Source organism: Vulpes vulpes, chromosome 5 (genome assembly GCF_048418805.1).
Source record: "Vulpes vulpes isolate BD-2025 chromosome 5, VulVul3, whole genome shotgun sequence".
NCBI lineage: Eukaryota > Metazoa > Chordata > Mammalia > Carnivora > Canidae > Vulpes > Vulpes vulpes.
The window spans coordinates 80,100,784-80,117,818 of NC_132784.1; the positions used below are offsets into that span (position 1 = coordinate 80,100,784).

The 17,035-nt window shown below is 36.0% G+C and overlaps 1 protein-coding gene across 5 annotated transcripts in view; it reads right to left on the minus strand.

Annotated features, from left to right (window-relative positions):
* The window catches only part of DCDC1 (doublecortin domain containing 1), a 455,963-nt gene that overhangs the window by 32,363 nt on the left and 406,565 nt on the right, over window positions 1-17,035 (minus strand). For all 5 annotated transcript variants that reach the window (XM_072759029.1, XM_072759033.1, XM_072759030.1 and 2 more), the window contains 7 exons: window positions 16,382-16,475; window positions 13,976-14,146; window positions 7,591-7,776; window positions 5,968-6,171; window positions 4,497-4,698; window positions 884-1,036; window positions 58-159 (listed from right to left, as the gene is read on the minus strand). In XM_072759029.1, coding sequence (XP_072615130.1) covers window positions 58-159; window positions 884-1,036; window positions 4,497-4,698; window positions 5,968-6,171; window positions 7,591-7,776; window positions 13,976-14,146; window positions 16,382-16,475 — 1,112 coding nt within the window. The remainder of the gene's footprint in view (window positions 1-57; window positions 160-883; window positions 1,037-4,496; window positions 4,699-5,967; window positions 6,172-7,590; window positions 7,777-13,975; window positions 14,147-16,381; window positions 16,476-17,035) is intronic.

Consider the following 17,035-nt stretch of genomic DNA (forward strand, 5'->3'; position numbering starts at 1 on the left):
AAATTGGGGTTACATTTAAAATTAAACATGGTGATACTTGATTTAGTTCATACTGACCTTTTAACTGTCTCATTTTGTGTTTCATGGTGTCTAGATCAGCCAAAATTTTGTCCTTTTTTAGCCAGTTCTGTTTTTCTAATTTTTCTGCTTTCTGCAAAGCTAGAAAAAATACATGATATTTTATTTTGCATGTGTTATCAACAGTAATTTATCATGCAAGCCAATAATTTATAAAGAACTTTCTGCTCCAAGAAATAGATTCAATTAGAAATAAGTAATTAAAAGGTAAGGGTCATTAAAAGAAACCTCATTTGAAAGATGACAAGGCTTAAGGCATTTCTTTATGGAATGGCGGGGAGGGGGTGGGGGTGGGCGGAGAAGAACAGTGCTGTTTTATTATATAGATTTACCATATGCAATAGCCATATTTCATTTTCCACTTCCACAAACTATTTGGAGGTGATGAAAGCCTGGCTTGGAACCATTCATTTTTTAAACATCCACCTACTGCCTAAAGGGTGCAATTCTTAAAAATGAAAATGTGCAGACAGGTCGTCTTCAGTGTGAATTAAACTCATTTGTTATTTTCTAATGTATACCATTATTCTCAGTCTTATAGACCAAGGATCTCTTTATCAACTAAATTAGACATTTTTCCATGCAGAATACTCCATTCCAGTATGAAAAAACAGGCAACTGTGCAAATATCGGAGTACAGCTATTCTTGTGCACATGTTAATTGATGGACCTCCTGTTCTTTGCATAAATGTAATGTTATTATGTTGACATTATATACATTTAATTCTTTTTCTATGGTGAAATAAAATTTATTTCTCTCTCCATTATACACTTGCTTGGAAACAAGCAAAAACAAAAAACTTACCTTTCGGAGATAAAAATGGTTCACCGCAAGATACCCAGATGGCAATGGGATTTCTGAGGATGAAGGTGAGCAAAGACTTGTCTATACCATCCAAACTGTCAGATATCACAGACTTTGGAACTGATTTGGTTTCCATTTTCATTCTTGGGTTTTCTAGGAAACAAATGGTTCATTAACCATTGCACAATGAATAATGAATACATTTGCCTCCTGAATTTATTTGTTCATTCAAAATTTTTCCTTTCTCATTAATGACTTCATTTAAACAGGTAATACCTAAATCAGATGCAAATACATAAATATGATCTGAAGCTTCATATTCGACCAAGTAATTTAAACTAATCTATAAATATACTTTTAAATTCCTTTCTTCTACTTTAGTTATTAAAAAAAAGCTGAGGTGGCTTACTAAAATATCTACTCTGAAAAGGAATAAAATAAAAAGATAAGAAAATCAAGGAAAGGGGGAAAGAAGTACAGCAATAGATTAAAGCCTGAGATAAATTGCTTCAGGGTCCTCATCTTTTAAGTGAAGAGTAGTATCTATCTCATTTGGCTGTTGGGAAGATTAAAAGAAAAAAAAGAAAGTGCTTAGAATAAATGGTCTATTTAATTGGACAAGCATTAAAAATGCCAGATAATATTTTTGTTATTAAATGGACATGAAAGCCATACTTCTCATTTGTTAGAGTTAAAGCACAGTTTGGGTTCTGAGCATTCTAGTGGCCCAAGCAAAGAGCAAAACACAATCTCAAGATTCACATGGCCCACATAGAAGATAAATTCCTCAGAAGATACACCTTTTCTGAGATCTGAGAGAAATTTATTTCAGGGTCTTCATAAGAGGGTTATCTGTAAGGTAGCAAACAGTATCCTATAATAGAAATGAACAATATTGAGGACTTACAACATGCTCCGCATTTCACTAAGTGAAATGCTGGGCATTTCACTAAGACCTCTGCACACATTATCTCAGGTAAGTCTCAAAATGATACTCTGAGTTAGGTCCATTTCTCTTTTACAATGTAACTGAGGTCTAATCAAATAGCTAGGTAGCTGCAGAGTCAGGATTAGAACCTGGGTCATACACATCCAGAGCCTTTGCCCTTAACCACTATCTCCCTAGATACTTAGTTTCTGACTGGTGCCTGTTTTTTTTTTTTTTCTAAAGTTCCTCAATGCGGGATCCCTGGGTGGTGCAGCGGTTTGGCGCCTGCCTTTGGCCCAGGGCGCGATCCTGGAGACCTGGGATCGAATCCCACGTCTGGCTCCCGGTGCATGGAGCCTGCTTCTCCCTCTGCCTGTGTCTCTGCCTCTCTCTCTCTCTCTCTCTCTCTCTCTCTGTGTGACTATCATAAAAATAATAAATAAATAAATAAATAAATAAATAAATAAAAAATAAAGTTCCTCAATGCAAACTGATGGCATTGCACAAGTCACAATTCAATAAAAAGGGCATGTCTGCTAATGGACAAGCCTGATTCAAGAATAACCTCTTGAATATAGAGGGGAAGGAATACTGATACCCTTTTAGTGCTCCAGCGTGAATAACATTACTTCCAGTCAAGTTTTAAATAGCAATTTGAAAGCAGGGCCTTTGAATTGTAATCTTCCAGAAGCTGGAGATTAGATATTCTATATGACAAGTAAAGGCCAAACTATATGCTTTAATGATTAGCTAGGCATTAAATATTCACATAATTATTTTTAAAAACTCATTAGAAAACAGGACAAATAATACCATTGTGAAATAATAGAAAAGCATATATTGGTCTCTGCCCCACATTCCTGGCAGAGAATTTCTAAAACTCTTGTAATTTTCTAAGCGATAAGAGCACTAGGAGGATCTTTTGTTCTAATGTTTTGTTTTTGACTCTGGTTCCCGACACAGAGCCCCTAAATCCTTTGGTATTTCCTGGATGATAGTAGTATCTTGTTTTCTAATGAGATGACTTTTCACAGACTCTTGGATGAAGTCTGGTCACTAGAAAGACCAAGCCATGATTAGAACCTTGGAATTTTCTACCCTACCCTCATTCTCCAGAGAGAGAGGCTGGAAATGGAATTAGTGAACAATCATGCTTACATGATGAGGTCTCCATAAAAATCCCCAAAAGTACAGCATCTGGAGACCCTCTAGGTTGGTGAACACATGGAGATGGTAGGAGAGTGGTGGGCTTAGAGAGCATGGAAGTTCGGTGCCCCTTCCCACATCCCTTGCCCTAGTCATTTCTTCCACCTGTATGTTCATCTCTATCATCTATCATATCCTTTTAAAATAAACCAGGAGACAGTAAAGTGGACCGTTTTCTTGAGTTCTGTGAGTTACTCTAGCAAACTGATCAAACTGAAGGAGGGAGTCAAGGGGATTTCCCATTTAAGCCAATTTGTCAGAAACACAGGTCTGGACATCTGAAGTGGGGGATGCAGTGAGGAGCAGTCTTGTGGAACTAAGCTCTTAACCTGTGGGTTCTGATGCTAAAACCAGAGAGTTAGTGGCAGAGTTGGGTTAAATTGTAGGACACCCAGCAGGTGTTGCAGAATTGCTTGGTGTGGGGGGAAAAACCACACATCAGGTGTCAGAAGTGTTGTGAATGTGATAAGAGTGTGAGAGTAAAGAAGAGACACACAGGAAGAAGAGCAAGTTTTTCATACTCAATTATATCCAATAACATCAGCTAATATTCATTGAATGTTTAGTAAACAACAGCCAGGCATTATTCTAAGTGACATATGCATTTATACATAAACGCCTATTCATATATATTTTTATGAACACATATTCGTACCTATGAGGACCAAATGAGTATACATTTACCTGATTATCAGTGTGCAATTTGTAAAATGAGGAAACTGAGGGACAAGAGGTTAAGTAATTTGCCTAAGAAGGAATAGTAGTAAGGAATAGAGGTAGGATCTGAACCCGGGTATTTTGGCTCCAAAACCCAAGTTCTTAATCTTTAAATCACGACTCTCAGTACAACAGTGGAGAGCTGAGATCACTCTGCTGAATTATTGTAAGATTCATTTTTATTTAGGCAACTGTTGCTGGAGACACAGTTCCTGCCCTCAAGTTGTACATTGTTTAATGAAACACACAAAGATGTAAACAGATAATTATAATACAGTGTGCTAGGAGTTGCAATACAAGTGCTTTCCCTGGTGCTTCTGGGAATTTAGAGGAACAGTGGAGATGGGCAGGGGCAGGTAAGGACAGCTGGCCGGCAGGAGTTATAGAGGACACCTTCTCTTCAAATAATAGAAAGAGATTTGCATTGATCCAGTCCCGCCTTCTTCACTGGTCTCCAGTTGGTTTTGGCTTTAAATTTAAAAACAAAAGCTGCTCGTGTTACATAAAGTAGCTAAGTTGTTAAACATATTTTATACATTTGAAGCAATTTATTTTTGGGTGCTGAAACCAAATTTACATTATTTTTTTTAACTTTTTCTTATCATTCTGCAAGGTAAAAATAATACAAAAATCTCACACGGGAGCAGCTTCCTGTGATTTTGTAATTCTAGAAGGAGTGACTGAATCACAGGATCACATTTAACTTTTTTAAGATGAAAAATAAGTAGAATCAGTTAAATCCTATAGAATGTCATCACCAACCTTTCATACTTTTAGTAGTTGTCTCCTTTGCTTGAACAGGGGCTGTGTCTTTCTTTTGTTTCTCAGTGTTTCTCTGGATAAAAGATTCATCTAGAGCCCATAAAACCAAATCACGTAAGGAAAGGACTGTGGTTCCATCTTTGGTATATACTTTGGAGGCTGCTCTGGTGAGACCAAGTTGCTCTGTGCATTCTGTAAGAAGCTAAATAACACAGATTGTAAAGAACTGATGAGATGAAATAGTGCTAGGGCTGGGAGCAATCGTGAAGCGCTTATTATTTTAGAAATTTGAGAAAATCCTTTAATTTGGGAAAATAGAAAGCTAAATAACTACTGACTTGATCTTTGATTAGAGACAATTTTTGGTATCGGATTGTCCTACATAATCTCACAAAATTAGTCCACTCCAACTGTGAAAATTAGCTCCAAAAATTTAACACAGCAGCTGATGTATGTTAATACATTTTAACATCAGAGTATTTATTTCTTAAGAAGTGTTCAATTTAGAGATCCACTTTCAATTTTGTTGCTTTAGAAGGTATAAAATTGGAACACTTCCTCTTGATGAACTACATGAGTAGTTGACTTTCAAACCCAAACTAACACGTATTATTACTTCCATTTTGCAGACAGACTGAAAGTTAACTTTGTTGTCCAAGACTACAGAAGCCAGCTGTGGAGCTCAGAGTGAATCTTGGTCCTGCTAACTTTTGTGATTTGCTTAGTTCACTGAACAATATCTTAGGCTATTTGTATTCAACTGAAAAGGGGAGTGAACAAATAGGTGTGTATGTGTGTGTTTTTGCAAGGAAGTCCCCAGGGTAACTCCATGTCAAATTTAATGTTGCTTATAAAATATGCTTTTAAAGGTATTGGCCAAAATGTATAGACAAGATAATCACCAAACAAGGGAAGGACAAAGCTGGGTTTGGGCCTCTTGAACCCTCCTTCCTTTCTGTGACTACGAGGAGCAGCATCTACGATAGAAACCACATGTTCCTTCCTAACATAACTCTTGCTTCTTCATTTTGAGAATGAAATAAAACAACCTGTCAATAAATAAGTGCTCAGGTGTTCCAAATGATAAGTGAGGGGGCATCTCTTAGGGTATTTAGATGACACACAACTTGAAGCTAGAATGGGAAGAAAGGGGGGGGGAAAGGCATTCTCTCTATCACACAAGTGGAGAAAATCTGGTAACTTTGTTTGCCCCCTGGTTTTTTTGTACCTTTGCTCTGGAGCCAATCTAAAAACCATATTCTGATTTTTCATTTTTCTAAGTCTGTATCCAAAGAAATACAATAAAAAAGAATATCTTTAAGAAAACAGAGATCTTGATCTCATCAGCCTGAATTGGTGAAACTGGCCTGGGACATTTATCATTCAATCTCATTGCTTTTTTCTTGTCAGAAGAATCACTATTATCATTACCTCGGAGGATGCAAGAAACGTTTAAGTGATAGCCACTTACTGTGGGGAATGTTCCAGCCACAATTAACTTCCCATTTCGATATCCATCTCCATTTTTGTATGCAATTATTTTCACGGCCTTCTGGTGCAAAGCTGCCGTACCACTATGAGATACAACTCGCGTGCAGGTCTTCATCCGTAAAGATAATAGACGTTCTTCATAATAACTGAGTGTTTTCTCAGCCTCACAAGAAGATAAATCAGCCTGATTAAAAGAAAAAAAAAAAAAAACACACACAGAGGTCTACTCAAGCTTTTTCTCTTAGTTTTTGTTATTTTGGTATATTTGTCTCTTAATTTAGTAAATATTGGCATGTACATGTGTGTGGTATCTAAATTTTGAAATGCTCACTTTGCATGCTGTAGGTGTTGGATACCACCGTGGGAAGAACATTGGGTCAGAACTCAGTTCTCTTCCCAGCCCTGTCACAGAGTCTCTCGGTGACTTTAGGCCTCCGGCTTGTGTTCCTGGCCTCGTTCTGTTTTCTACTTTGCCTTTTCTGTGACAAGAGTGGAGGGAGAGGATGCCAGGGCCAGAGAAAGTCTGGCCTTGAAGTAATGGGATGCTGGCACTACAGATAATCTCTTAATCTTTAACTTGAGGATGATGCCATCCTGTGGTGGCAGATATTGATGAGCGAGGAGGGAAATAGGTGCAGGCGTAATCTACATGGTGGTAATGAGGGTGGTGAGCCCTAAACTTCATTTTTCCCTTTCCATTCCCTACTCAGGATGCTGCTTTGAGTGAAAAACTCTGTCCGAGATGTTGTAACACTGGAGATTCTTCCAATTAGCTCACCACCACCTCATAACCCCACCATCACCAAAGCAAAGCCAACTGCCTTCAGATTTCCTCAGAGGGCTGACTTCTTTTCATCTTCAGAGTTACTATTTGCACTTCATGTTTCTTGCAACTGTTCCTGTCCCCTCCAGACCCTCCCACACTGCACTGTGTATCCAGTTTAGGGGAACGGGGAGAGAGACCTGCAAGTGGAGAGAGCAAGCCCTGGAGAGTGCACCAAGTTGAAAGATCCCTCTTAGGAATCATTCCTTTTTATACAGGTTTGTAAGCTCCCCTTAGCATATCCTACTCTAAACTTGAAGGAGAGGACTTTTTAAATGGTGCCATTTTAAACTACGATCACAGGAAAGTGGCAGAGATTATTTTTCTCCATAAGCTATAAATAGTATTAGACATGGATGCATGAATTCAGGCACCCAACCTGAAGAGCCATTAACAACATGTCAAGTTCCCCCTGAAATGTTCCATACTAGTATAAAGAAGTTTGTGAATATAGGCAAAAAAGCTGTTCCACTAAGTAAAGATTTGCAGTTGCTTCCTCATCTAAAAGCAACACAGAGAGCAGTGGAAGGTGTCAGTAGATGATTAAAGCCGCAGAAGTGCCCAATTAACTTCAAAGAGTGTATCGAACTATTAATAGACAATGTATTTTAAATTACAATGGGGAAGAGGAAATCAATGCAGGTGGAATGGTAAAGGTGCATCAGAGGAAGATGAATTGGATGAGTGGAGATGAACTTGAGTGCAAGGCAGATAATGAATGCATCAAAGTTTCCAAAGTGATGCCACACACGTATTAGCAGAGCTCAGATCATTACACACCTCTGCCACACTGATGACCTTGAAAGGCCCTCGTGAGAATGGTTTCTGGATCTTGGAGCCTGAGGCACAGAGGAATGGCAGCCCTGGAAGCAACTGTTTCAGCCCCTTCTCTGCTCTCATGGATTGTCCACATGCTAAGCAGAGCATTGTTTTTTTCTTCCCAGCGGGGGAGAGATAATAGTATCCCTAAAAAAAAAAGGAACAAAGATGGTTTTATGTAGGCATATCTAAATTATGATAGCATTTTTGTAGAATGTTAAATTTGAAATCTCAACATGAATGCATTCTTTTGCTCCCTAATAATTACACTTTAAAAAACATTCTTCCAAATTCTGTTGACTGGAAAAGGTGAAAGGCAATAACAATTCAACAATTTATGTCAATTTATATATAATTTATGTCAAGAATCAGGGTTTCTTGGAGGAATGGCCAGTTCCAAATTTGGGGCAAGAAATATACAAGGTAAGCAAGTGTTGTGCGGTGGTGTCTGGAAAGAAAAGAAGCCATCCAAGAGTAAAGGAATCATTTTAAAAAGACACAAGAACCAGCAACATGAAGGAGCCAAAATGGGACAATTTGAGAACAACAAAAAGAATGATAACCAAAACACTTTAGACATGTTTAAAAATATAAAATCTCATAAGCTCATAATGATGCTAAAAATACTTATAAGTAAACTGGCACCAATTTATAACTCTGAAAACTAGTCATTAGAAAGCGTGCCAGATTATTTGCAGAGATGGGCACAATAAGACTGCTCATCCTTGTTTGCATGTCCTTCTGAAATGTGACTTTACGGCTCCTCCAATTAAGAAATCTTTCTCCTTTTGTCCCTTCCTTGAATCTAAGCAAGACCATGTGACTTGCTTTGGACAATGTAGCATTAGTAAATGTGATGCAAACAGATGTGTAAGAAGTGCTTGCATATTGGAGGTTGTTTTTTTGGTTGTATTTGGAACCCTGTAATTGTTCACAATGTGAACAAACTTAAGCTAGCCTACTTAAGGAGCCTTGAGGAGAACCAAGGAATGTTCTCTGTCCCCAGCTAACAGCCTGCTGATATCCCGACGTGTGAAGGAGACCATCTTTAACCATTCAGTCCCCATAGAACCTCCAAACTACTGATATACTACCAGACGACTACACATTAGGGTCACATGAGTGACCCTGGGCAAGACCAGCAGAGTGGCCCCATTAAGCCAACCTCAAATTTTTGGCCCACAGAGCAAAAAAAAAAAAAAAAAAAATAGTGACTCTTGGTTTAAGTCACTAAGTTTTCAGGTGGTTTATTATACTTATAGATAAGTGAGATGGATAGAAAGAATTAACGTTTATCCTAGCATCCCTTACAAACCATATGTTTGGTAGTCAAATACCTAGTTGAAGAGGATAAATGTCATTGAAGTTTTTCCTTATATCAAAAACTCAGCTAATAAATGTTGGGGAAAATGACAGAATTAGACAAAACAACCCTTTGGAGACTCCTAATGAAGTAATTGATTTAGACAAAGATCATCAAAGAGTGACACTAGATGAAAATTTATTGGGAGATTTGTTAAGTGTGAGGTTGGGTTCTAATCATGCCCACTGATACCCATTTTCATTAAAAATGGAAAACACAGATATTATATCCCTGCATAAGTGATCAATATGAAATATACCATAAACCCATGAAGATTATTGTCAAAAATGTTAAACATCAATCTAATTACAATTCTAATGTTAAATTCCTTTTGCAGGAATTATGGGGGCTAGAGAAACAAATTTAAAAATGCCATAGGAAGTAAACAGACAAATCCAAATAAGAGACATTCTATAGGACAATTCTAGAGCCTACGACCAAATGTCATATAGGAATCTTGCTTGAATCCTGGTTCATATCAACCAACCATAAGAAGAATTTTTTAGGAGAACTTAGGAAATTTGATTAAGAACAGGGTATTTGATTGATAGCTAAAGGATTATTGTTACTTTTGTTAGCTGTGATAATGGTATAATGATTATGAAAGAAAATGTTCAAATTTTTTAGAGGCGTATGCTTAAGTTAAAGGTGAAATGGTATCAGGTCTCGGGTTTGTAAATATTGCAAAAACCTGGATAATAGTCTAATTTAGATAAAAAGTAAGGATTCATTACACTATTCTATTTTTGAATATGTATGAAAATTTCTATAATAAAATTTTAAAGTGCTTTTATATAGACTCTTTAATTTGTTTTGGTCCTACAAAACTAAAAGTTAGGTGCAGCCAGAATTAATAAGTCAATTTCCAGATGAGAAAACAAAAGCTCAGAAAGGAAAGTTTTCATCTAAGGATACTCAAGAGGTACATGGAAGGAGTGAAATATAAAACAGACTTCTGATTCCAAGTTTTTGGGTTTTTTTTGCCTTTGTCGTATTTCTTCAACTACTCCTTTAAATATGTAGAGCTACCTCAATTCAAAGCCAACACTTAGATGATACTTTTGAAGATGTAATTTTTAAATTCCACTATGGATTTTTCTACAATTTCCAGTTTCCTACACATCATTGAACAGCAGAAAATTAAAATATTCCTGCTAATAAATAAATAAATAAATAAATAAATAAATAAAATATTCCTGTTTAGGTGGAATTGAATAAACATTATGTGCAAAGTCATTTCTATAGCAGCATGTGCTTCATGATAAATCACGTGCCAATAATTTTCCTTATTATACTAACGAAACCCATTGAAAAGTATCCAGAAAATGTATTTCTCATTCATTAAAACATCAATCCCCATGACTGTGGTGCTACAGGTTTGATGATCTCTGAATTGTTCTATTTTGACAATGGTGCATGTATACAATGTAAACTAGATTTTTTATTCATTCATCACATTTAATACTGTTTTGAAACTGCTGATGGAAAGAAAAAGGCAATATATTTGGGGAGCTCTCAGGTTAGCTATGTCTGTAGAATACAGAGTTTAAAAATTCAGTAAGCCAGCTATGGTATTTTGTACAAAATACCAGACAATTTATTTGACTAATTCTTTTCTCCATAAAATTTCCTTGATTTATTGAAATGAATGACTTGATCTTTTGGCCTTATAGATATATGGTCTATTACCTGGGGTTAGTCTGATCAATAATGACCATTACTATTGTATAGTAGCTAATGTGATTATGAATAAATTATTCTGTGTCTTTATCATAGTTATTATTTAAATGAGATATCATATGTGAAAATCACTAAGATTGATCAGTATGTAACATACAGTAGTTATCTAGCATATAATAGTAACTTCTTATTAGTTTTCTTTTTCTAAGCTATCCATAAGGATGAGGTCTAGAAAGGGAGTTCTTACCCTACATCCAAAATGGATTTCAAGGGGAGTCTGTAAACTTTCTATAATTTATATGAAAGATGTTTCTCTACACATGCACTTTTTTGGGGAAAAGAATATCTATAATTTTCATGAAACTCTCAAAGAAGTCTGTATCTCCAAAAAATTTAAAAACTATCTAGCGCCTTTTAACACTGAAAGATTTCTCCTAAACCCAGGAGAGGTTTTTAGTCTGTGAATTCCAGAATTGATACATTATTGTACTCTTCAGATTAATCATATTAACTTCTATCAGGTAGGCTACCATTTAACTCTTGGGAAAGGAAAATCATAATCTTTTAGAACAAATAATTGCTGGAAACTGAGAAGTTGTATCTTGTTTAACAAAAGAACATCTTGATTGTATGATTAAAAGAAAGGTACCAGTTTTATAATCATTGAGCCCTAAACTCTAGGACTCCTTTCTTTCCTTTTTTATTATAAAATATTTCAATCATACAGAAATAGCACAGTATAGTGAACCCCCATGAATCCATACTCAGCTTCTACAATTACTATCTGGAAGTTAACAAAAATTAACAAAAATAATCTAAATTTTGTCTAGATTTACTAAAATGCAACCAAGTTTTAAAGGCCTGTTGGAAAAACATTCAAAAAGTCCTAAGATGGCCACTAAATAAAACTAACTAATAATTGGACTGGTGTCAACCTGGAAATTGGGGAGTTTACTGGTGATGAAATAAGAGTTCTGCGATGGGTACTAAAGACCAGAAGCTACTGATGAAGCCATTGAAAGTGGCAACTGTGTTCAAGTTTAAAAAACGACCTTAGAAGGCCATTTGAGTCTCTGCTTATAGAGCTCATTTTGCAAAAAGAGCCAGTTCACACTGTGCTGGAGTCATGCGGATGTATCTTCTAAGCTGCACTCTCATTAGTAAGAAAAATGACAGACAGCAAATGGCCTTCAAGAACGATTTTGAAGAAAGTGAGTTGCGTATATGATTTTAGGAAGAATTCAGAGTAAAATCAATGTGCCAACTAGCTGCTGTGTGGCCCTATAACCAGCATACTGATGGTCCTGATTTGGTTAAATGATGTTTTCTGCCTATTTGGGTTAAGGAAAAGTATCTAAAATAGTTTTTAAAATATTTCTAAAAAAATGGTCAAGTAGAAAATTCTGGTACTTAGACTGTTGACCTTTTCTTAAGCAGAACATCAAGATGTCCACTGAGACCTCTGTTCCACTGTCCCTCACACCTTTCATGCCATCACTCTCTAAAACTCAGCCTAGAATCTACCATCTGTCACTGTAGTTACTCTCCTTGCCTTTTCCACCAGTTGTACAGTTCTTCCTTTCTTGTGTCTTTCAATAAAAACACAAGTTGTATAATCACTGGAAAATTTTGATCATATACCAAAGTATGATAAGCCCCCTTCTACCCTTTACCCAGTTTCAACAATTATCAACAATTACTAATTTCATTTTATCTGCATCCTCACCCACTTCTATTCCTACCCTAGATTACTTTGAAGCAAATCCCAGGCATCATATCATTTAATTCCTAAATATTTCAGTATGTATCTCTAAAAGATAAAAATTCTTTTAACATAACTATAATGTCACACTTAAAATTAATTGTTTTATTGTAATTTATTTGCTGTATGTTTTTTGTCAGTTAGGATTTTGGCGACTGTGTGGTCTCTGTGCCTTTTACCATGTTCCTCTACCTCTTATATTTTCAGTAAATTATTAGTTAGAATGAAAGACTTGATTAGATTCCAGTTACATTTTTGGAGAAAGGAACACTTCATAAGCAATACTATGTATTTCCATCGAGAAGAATATAATATCTGTTGTGTCCCTGTTTGTAGTGTGAGTAGCTACTGATAAACATTGCCTAGGTCAATCAATTCTTCAAAGTTCACAACATAGTGATATTCCAATTTTTTCATACCTCATTTATTATCTGGGGTATTCCTATGAAGTGAAACTTCTCATCTACTATTTTGTTATCCTAAGGGACGGTTCATAAAGGAAGGAAAAAAATAAATGCTTGATTCTTTATTTCCTACTTGTCAAAGTAACTAATTGGTTCATCTAATTGTGATCAATGAATTATTGTTCTGGTTAAAAGTCAGTATGAACATATAGATTTAAATATATTTGATGTATGTCAATTCACCACATTCAGTAGTCTTATTGATGCTTAAATTGTTTTTCTTTGAACTGGGATACTTTTTAAACTGACTTGATTCCTTTTAAGCTGACCTTAGTAGTCTCTGACAGCATATTTGCTAGGTGGTATGAGTTCACAGACAAAAGAGAAAAGAGTTGGGAGGAGGATAGCATAGTCAAAACCAAAGATATGCAAAATAGTATGGTAAATTTGGATAAATACAAATTATTTAGTAAAATCGGGGTATTTCAGGTGAAGGAGAAGAGGCAGCCATTTAGAGATGTCTGAGGAGCAGAGTAAAGAGGATCTTAGAGAATCTTGTACGTACATTATGAGATTTCTATAGGCCAATAGTAATCAGCAAAAGCAAGGTAGCTTGACATACAGACCGCACAAATAGCTCAGGTATTTGTAAAGTATACAGCAGTTCCTTACTAATAAAAATTACAGGACCCCATTTGAAAAATTATTTTCTGCAAAAATCAGAGTATAGGTATTCAGGTTTAGACCTATGCTTGGTATAATATAACTAAAGTCACTTACAATCATTTGAATCTTATATGCTTTCTGGAGTGGAGTGACATCTAGGGTGGCAGATTAACCTGTGGGGGTGTGGTGTACATGATTATCCTCACTCCTGAGTGTTCTGGTGAACTGATGATGGACCAAAGGTGGTGCTGATGATAGGGAGCCATTGAAACAATATAAGCAAAGGGTAATATCGATATTCCTTCATTGTCTCCTAATCAGAATCACAGAGTCTAAGTGATTTCACTCACAAATCAGTATTTAATTTATGTGAATATAAGGTTTTCTAGGGGAAAAAAAAGATCTAGCTTTATTAAATTACTCCATTTTCCCGTACTTTTCTTTTATCCTTAGTAGAAAAGAATCACTTACTGGTTGATCAATGTTTTCCCCTTTAATCACAGAGGATGTACAAATACCAGCATAATTTGCTGCTGTGATCTCCTTATCCAGTGCAGTGCTGTGAAAGGCCACAAAAGCTTTGATATTTTCCACATAATTCCACTTTTGATTGGATGTCCCATTGTTATAGGGTTTGTATTTCTGAGAAAAAAAAAAAAAGGATAATATATGGAGTCAAACAGGAGAGTTTATGATTTTATTATAGCTATCATAGTTTCATTGCATAAATTCAGAAAGTATATATAATTACTCATAATTCTACTATGTAGTAATAACTATTATTTATATTTGATGATTATATGTGCAACATTTTTTATATTTATAAATATGCATCCACTGATTTACAAAAATGAAATCACAAAATGCATATACTTTGGTAGCTGTATTAGTTTTTTTTAACAAGAATATTCCATGAACCTTTGCCATCATTTTTAAAGGACATACACTATTTGATCTTAGTGATATTTTATTTTACCACTTTCCAATAGGTAAACATATAGATTATTTCTCAGATTTTCTTTATTATAAGCAAAAAAGCAATGAGCAATCATATAAATAAATTTTCATGTAAATCCATGAAAAATTCTTTAGAACAAACTCCTCAAGTACAGTTGCTGATAAAATAACATGATCATTTTAAAATATCATGAGACATAATATTAAGCTTTATCACATCTAAATGCTTTCTAGAAAGGTTATTCTAGTTTGTACACCAACAGTAAATAATATGGCCTGTTTTCCTCACATTCTTGCCCAAACATCATCAGTTTAATAAGTGAAAAATAGTACCTTGTTGCTATTTTAATTTATGTTTCCCTGGTTATTATGAAGGTTTTTTTTTTCTTTAAAAAATGTGAGTACAGGCAGTTTTATATGTAACAGAAAACAGCACATTTATTCTAATTATAAAACTTGGCTCAAGCATAAATAAAGAAATGAGTAGTTTCAATTTTAGAGAATTTAAACCAGTAGATTAGTTCCAACTAAACATACCATGACACCTCAAGGAACTTTATAATGAATAGCACTTACTTTACCAAGGAGAGATTGATAGTAAAGAGGAAAATAAATGGGTCTTCAGAATTGATTTAATAGGTCAGACAACAGAGCATCCCTTAGAGGCATGGAAAACAAAGACTATATTTCAAGGAACAGAGAGTGGGGGGTCTGGTAACATTAGCCTAACATGCCTCATTTTTATTATTTTACATGGGCTTTAATATTTTCTCACAGGCTGATTGCTTCAAGAAATCAAAATGAAACAACAGCAAAGAAAAAATTTTGAAAGGTAATACAAATTATCTTGAGATCAAACTTATTTCTTAAAAATGGGAACCTTAGGGGAAAATGTCAATATCTGTAATTTTATGAAACTAATTAAGGTAAAAATTTGCATCTGCATGAGGTTTTAAGCTCGCGGTGGCCCATGTCAAAGAGGCACCTGACAGGGAAGAATGTGATGTTATACATACTATGTCTCCTAGAATAAATTTTTAGTCCATATTTATCAGCAGGATAGAAGACTTAATTAAGCTTTGATATTTGTCCAGATTGCTTTATCCCAATTATGGATTCAGGACCTGCAAAACAAGCTGCTTCATTGCTATTAAAAACATCGAATAAAACAAATGTACTTTGGGGACAATATATTCTGTTCAACAAAAAAAAATGGTACATACTGTGGAGGATATAAAAAATAAATTCAGAGCAGGGGCACTCCTAAACTTTCTTTCCTCCTATAAGGAAAAACACATACCCATTTAGGAGTCTTTGATTATAAGTAAGGATGACAGATAAACATGAAGAAAGAATTCCATAGATCTTTACCCAACTCAAATGAACCCAGATTTCTCTGGAGTCTCCAAAAATTGTTTGGCTGCTTTAAGCATTTGCAAAAGTATGTTAAAAGTGTATTTCAAATGAGTATCTTAATAGAATTAACATTGATGAGGTCACATCCTGCAGGAAGGCCTTTGATCATGCTCTTTCCCTCCAGTTACCAGGTGAGAGGGGAATTGCCTGTGTCCCAATGACTGAGCTTAAAACACGTGCATTCACTTGACCCACCACTGAGACTGTATGAATGTTACTGGGATAATTTTTCATGCTTGCCCTTGGATTTGATTTAAGTAACTAGCATCGCTCCTGACATGCAGCAAGCCCACAATCACCATCTGTTGGATTAAACTAAATTAAGAGCTACATGAACATGTTGAATTTGAAATCTAGGCAGACTATTGTAAATATTTTAACAATGGCATTCAAAACAGGTTTCTATGACAGCCATTGTCTTTCTCCACAACAAGGAAACATAGAGCTCTACTTAATTTTAAATAAAGGGCCATGATTACTACTTAGCCTATATTTATATCTTACCTGAACAATAACTGGAGAGCCACAGACTTCATTTCTTGTTTTGGTCATTGATACTGCCAGCACAAGGTCTGGGTTACTCACCAGGTGAAAGGTCCTTTGGGAAAACAGGATTAGGCCTGTTATCAAGTAGCATAACCAGATCAGAGCTCCCTCTGTGCCACTTACCCGAGTGCTGCCTCTTAGCTCCATACACGCTCTGTGATAATGGATATGAATCCTTTAAGCATTTCTCCCCCACAGAAGCACAATGTGAAGCTTTCTCAGTAGAGAGTGCTGGAGGAACATTGCAGGAGGAAGGGGCTCTTTTGCTCTTCCTGGCTTCTGCATGGAGTCAGCAGCTGGGAGTGAGGATATTCAGCCTTGCTCTTCTCTAACCAGGTGCCCAGAGTGTGTGGTCCCTGGGAACTCTCAGAGCCCTGGCCTGGACTGGCCTGGGAATCATTTGCTTGTGGTCCTCCTGACATGGACATCACATGCTCTAAACTTTCTGCCTCCCCAGCACCCCCATTCCATTTTCATGCCTGTGTGCCCCCAAACCAGCTGTGACCCCATGTATGTTCCAGAAGGCTACTTCCTTCTTGCATAGCAACCACAGTGCAGGTCTGGCCAGGCAAACCAATGGGTTTTTGCCATGCAGCTAGCTGCATCCATACC